The sequence below is a fragment of the Engraulis encrasicolus genome, chromosome 3, assembly GCF_034702125.1.
Source record: "Engraulis encrasicolus isolate BLACKSEA-1 chromosome 3, IST_EnEncr_1.0, whole genome shotgun sequence".
In the NCBI taxonomy this organism is placed as follows: Eukaryota; Metazoa; Chordata; class Actinopteri; order Clupeiformes; family Engraulidae; genus Engraulis; species Engraulis encrasicolus.
In genome coordinates, this window is record NC_085859.1 from 31,752,189 (window position 1) to 31,757,188 (window position 5,000).

Below are 5,000 nucleotides of genomic sequence, written 5' to 3' on the forward strand. Positions count from 1 at the left end.
CTGGAGTCTAAGATGGGTTTTGTGCTAGCTTTACTTGGCTGTGGGGGCTGGGTGAGGTTTGCATTACATCAGGGATGGGATGGGTTGGGTTGGGTTGGGCAGTGCAGTCTGCCTGAGCCTTTCTGTGGGAAAAGGAGCTGCTGGGGTTTGGGCTGAGGAAATGGTCTGAATGTGGGTGACACTGTGGGCTAGTATGTGCAAGGTCCTTGCACATTGGTTTTGTCTGTCTTGGCTTGCTCCACTAACAGCTGCTGCCTGGATAGCAGACCTGTATCAAGTAGAAATAGAGGCACTCTGTTTTTCTCAGCGAACCGTGATGACAATGTGGACGTCAGCAGGTTCATCCGGGTAACACAGTCAAGTTCAGAGCTCGGTATGAACGTGGGTGCTTCGCAGGTAGGCACTTTGGTGCCGAACTTAAGTGGTGCGGGCACCTTCGTTCTGGTCAGCCAGAATTACACAAGCGCATCTAAACACTAATAAATGATCTCACATAGTTTATACACCAGCTATTCCATCCAACCTAATGAGTTAGATGCACTCTAAGAGTACCTCTATTTTTACTGAATACATCTCTGCTGGGTAGTGAAGATACAGTGTCACTAATATCGGACAGATGGGCAGAGCTCTCAGTCACTACAGCACATGATGCACTGCATTGCATGCAACACAAGCAGATATATATAATATACTGTATGCTACAGAGGACTTGTTTCACATGCTCAAGGCTGCATTTTCAGTGGCTTTGTGAATGTTGTGTTATGTTGTGTTGCGTTACGTAGGAGCATTAAAAAATGTCATGATATAAAATTTCAGACTTATATTTAGGCTTCTATATTGAGTGCAACAAAAATAGACATTCAGATAAAAATAACACACACACACACACACACATACTTGAGATCACATGTTAGACATATTCTGCCAAGTCAAGCGTTCCCTGCCCTCAGCGTGTTGCTGCCAACAGCAACATGTAACATGCACATTAGCAACTGGCCAACTGCACTGTGGTAAAGACTTTGACATGAACATGACATCACGGGCCGTCTGTGTGTGTGTGTGTGTGTGCGTGCGTGCGCCCGCGTGTGTGTGTGTGTGTGTGTCTGTGTGTGTGTGTGTGTGTGTGTGTGTGTGCGTGCGTGCGCCCGCGTGTGTGTGTGTGTGTGTGTGTGTGTGTGTGTGTGTGTGTGTGTGTGTGTCACACAGAGAGACACATTGTGTGTCGGACAGACACGTTATGTCTGTAAGTGTGCAGGTTAATTTCTTTCCATTAGGCCATAATATAATGTACTATCAATTAGCATAGTCATTAGTGTGCCATGTGCTAGTGTGTTAGTGTTGATAGTGAGTCTGTTAGTGCAGGTTATGTTTATTTATTTTGGCAAGGTTACATAGCTGATACACACCATGTAAAACTGCAGGCGGTAATGTTTCTTCACTAAACTCAGCACAAACATGCAGAAACCTGCAAAGAGTAAATAACATGCAGTCAGCTTTTGTTTTCCTGCAGGAAACAAGTTGAAAAGGAAACACAGATAGACAAGGCACAAGAAATTCATTTCAATTCAATTCAATTCAATTCAATTCAATTCAATTCAATTCAATTCAATTCAATTCAGTTCAATCCTATTAAATTTTATTCCGTTGTTAAAAATGGCTAAGCTATCTGAGCCAAATGACCACACAGTTTAACACTCTGAAACGGTAAACAGTATAACTATTGTAATAAAGGCACTGCAGCAGGAAAATGCATTTATGCAGGAGGCTGAGACTAGTGGGAGATCAGTTATTCTTAAAAAATGTGTCTGGTAACCCCAAGTTTACCCCACCCAAATGCAAACCTGTATATTGCCTAGGGTGGTTATTAGCACAAGGAATTTGGCTAGTAAAGTCATTATGTTTTGATTAACAAAGCAGGAGGACGGGGCACTTGTATAGTGGGCACAGCAAGTTGCATTGTCTCTATTGGAGTAGCAGTAAACCTGTTTATAGGTTACATATGGAGCCAAATCTGGTGTTTTTTTCACTTTATCAATATAAGCATGACATGACAATGTCATAACCATGTCACAAAAGTGTCATAAACATGTCAATGTTGTTATTTGATACTGTTGTCAGTAAGTGTCATTGAAAGCCTTTATTGCCATCATACACAGATGACACTAAAGCCTACCATCATTATACTTATGTTGTGTGCACACTAAGTGACTCGGGAAAAGTTTGGCTGAACCCAGCGCCTTAGTTCACTAGTAAATCCTCTTTGTGCACTCCACGACGCCGGCCTGTGTACCGTAAACACACTTCCCTGTTCCACTACTAGGGCAATGAGAGGAACTATGCCATTACAACACTACTACTAACACATTACAGACATTCTTTGCAAAACAGCACATTACAACTCAAATTCTTCTCAACTTAACTTGATATGTCTTGAGTGATATGTCTGTCTGAGCGATATGTCAGATGCTTAATCCCCGTAACCCTTAAGACATATCGAGTTAAGTTGAGAAGAATATGAATTGTAATGTGCTGTTTTGCAAAGATTGCCTGTAATGTGTTAGTAGTGTTGTCATGGCAGCATCACTGATTTAAAGGGGTGTGATTAGCATGGGTGTTGTTGCCATGGTTACTAACTAAGCCTTGCGACTCACTAGACTCCCTGTCTGTCAGGCCTCTTGCATTCTTAGGGGGGGAGCACATTCTTTTGCCTGCCTTTGTAGGCGACTTTACTGGACTGTAAACGGTGACATTTCTGTTGTTCTGTTGTTGCTGCTGCAGCACAATCGTCACCACGCCACATTCAACAGCACAGCCTATCCAGCACACTCTTCACATTAGTCAGACATCTTCCATCCCATGAGGTACACTGACATTTATTTTGTTCACTAGCCCTAATGTGCAAGTCATCATGTCGCATCCTACATCCTATCAAGTACCCATTTCTGTAACACTTTACATGACACTCATACTAGGGTCATGAGTCATGACTCAGTCATGGACATGCCATAAACATCATGTAAATGTCACACACATTTTATCAATCTTGTCTTTAAGGGACATTCGGTTATGTTGAAGACAGCCCCAACAACGTCAACTTTTCATGACCATGAAATGTTTGACATTGACTTAATGTTTATGACTCGTCCATGACTGTGTCATGACACTGTTTTGACACCGGCGTCAAGTTAAGTGTTAGCCACATTTCTAAATAGTAAGTGCTCTTCCATCCTGCATCCTGTGAAGTACAGTCGGTGGCATTTGAGTAGTTCACTAGTCTTACTGCTGACGTGCTGCACAAATAAATAACTGTATGAAACGAATCATCCCCCATTCTTGCATCCTGTGAAGTGCACCCTCATAGGTCTTCCTTATAGTCCCTGCTTGGTGGGTGTGCTCACTGTTTCACTGGCTTGAGGTCTGCTAGCATGGTGAATTTTTAATAACCCACCTGGGGTGCATTGGAAACACTACACTGTGCACTGTACAGTGCTAGGCAGCACAAATAACACTTGAACAACTAATGCCACGTCTCCTTCCTTTCTCGAAGGGTTACATATTTTACTGGCGTAGTAGCTCTTCAGTGGGCCAGGGAATATTACTTTGGTGGGTGTGTGAGTGGATGTGTTAGTCACTTGGGGTCAAAAATACAAAATCTAACTCTTGGCAGTTTGCATATTAACTTGACATTGGTAGACACTGCTGGGCAAAGGTATGTCTGTCAGTGTGTGTGTAACTGTGTGTGTGTGTGTGTATGTGTGTGTGTGTGTGTGTGTGTGTGTGTGTGTGTGTGTGTGTGTGTGTGTGTGTGTGTGTGTGTGTGTGTGTGTGCGTGCGTGCGTGTGTGTGTGTAAGAGGAACTGTTTAAGAGGTCAGAGTGTGGGAGTGCTAATTATAGGACTCCATGTGTGTGTGTGTGTGTGTGTGTGTGTGTGTGCGTGCGTGTGTGTATGTATGTGTTGTTGTGTTTGCCACTACTCACCTGCCAGGTAGAGTGCAAAGGAGATGAAGCGATGGTAGCGCACGAGGAACTGCAGAGGCTCCTCTCTCTGCACCAGGGCGCCAAAGTAGTCAGCCACCGTCTCCCCATAGAAGAAGTAGTTCACACACACCAGGAAATACCTGACCAGTGGACACAGGGGACAAAGAGAAAGAGCCACAAAAGTCAGTCATATAGAGATGTGCACGATAGAAATATCTGTTCACCCAACTTAACTACATCACGTTATCTTGTTGCTTTGACTGAATTAAGTTGAGTCAACCTATAGTGTGTGTACCGATACATGGAAATGTGCTAGTTAAAATGCCCAGTCTAATGTACAAAGAGAATTGGATGAACGTAACTGTGTACAATAAGATGTATGGTTAGTATGATAATGAGTAATGAGTAATGAGTTCATAACACAAGGCAAGAGAGTGAGAAAGTACGAAAAACAGACAGAAGAACTAAAGAGGCAACAATCACAGAAAGAAAAAAATAAAATAAATAAAAATGAAAGAGAAACAAATTACATAAAAACAGTGAGTGTAGTCCAAGATTCATGTTCCGAGGCTTCCCTTTCAAAGCAGGACTTTATTTCAGCTTTACATTCTGAGCATGCCTGTGTACCGTACGTCACTGTGTTTTGCTTCGGAGAGCTGCCTCTGAAGCACAATGCAAACATTGATCCGCCCCACTATGTTACAGCATGAATGAAACCTGCAGGGCCACATGCTTCCTGGATGGGGTTTTGGACTTTGTCCAATTTTATATTACAGTTGTGAACAGCTCTCCTGCTGTTGCTGGTGGCATGCTTTCTGTATGTGCCATAGTACAGTACAAGGATGTACTATCCTTGTAATGCTATGCACAGTATGTATGTAGTTTGTAGAAGGCTGCAGCCGCTCCATGTGTGAGTTACTCAAACATTTGCAGTAGAATAAAAAAATATGGCAGCTGCTATGTTACAGGCCCATTGACACCATATTCACATGTATGTCAAATTTCCTCGCTACGATTTGCC

At 42.9% G+C, this 5,000-nt stretch overlaps 1 protein-coding gene across 1 annotated transcript in view; it reads right to left on the bottom strand.

Annotated features, from left to right (window-relative positions):
* cds1 (CDP-diacylglycerol synthase (phosphatidate cytidylyltransferase) 1) overlaps nucleotides 1-5,000 on the bottom strand; it is a 47,764-nt gene that overhangs the window by 11,361 nt on the left and 31,403 nt on the right. Inside the window, exons 5-6 of the mRNA XM_063195218.1 lie at nucleotides 3,980-4,119; nucleotides 1,407-1,465 (exon numbers count right to left, since the gene is read on the bottom strand). Of these exons, the coding sequence (XP_063051288.1) occupies nucleotides 1,407-1,465; nucleotides 3,980-4,119 (199 nt within the window). The remainder of the gene's footprint in view (nucleotides 1-1,406; nucleotides 1,466-3,979; nucleotides 4,120-5,000) is intronic.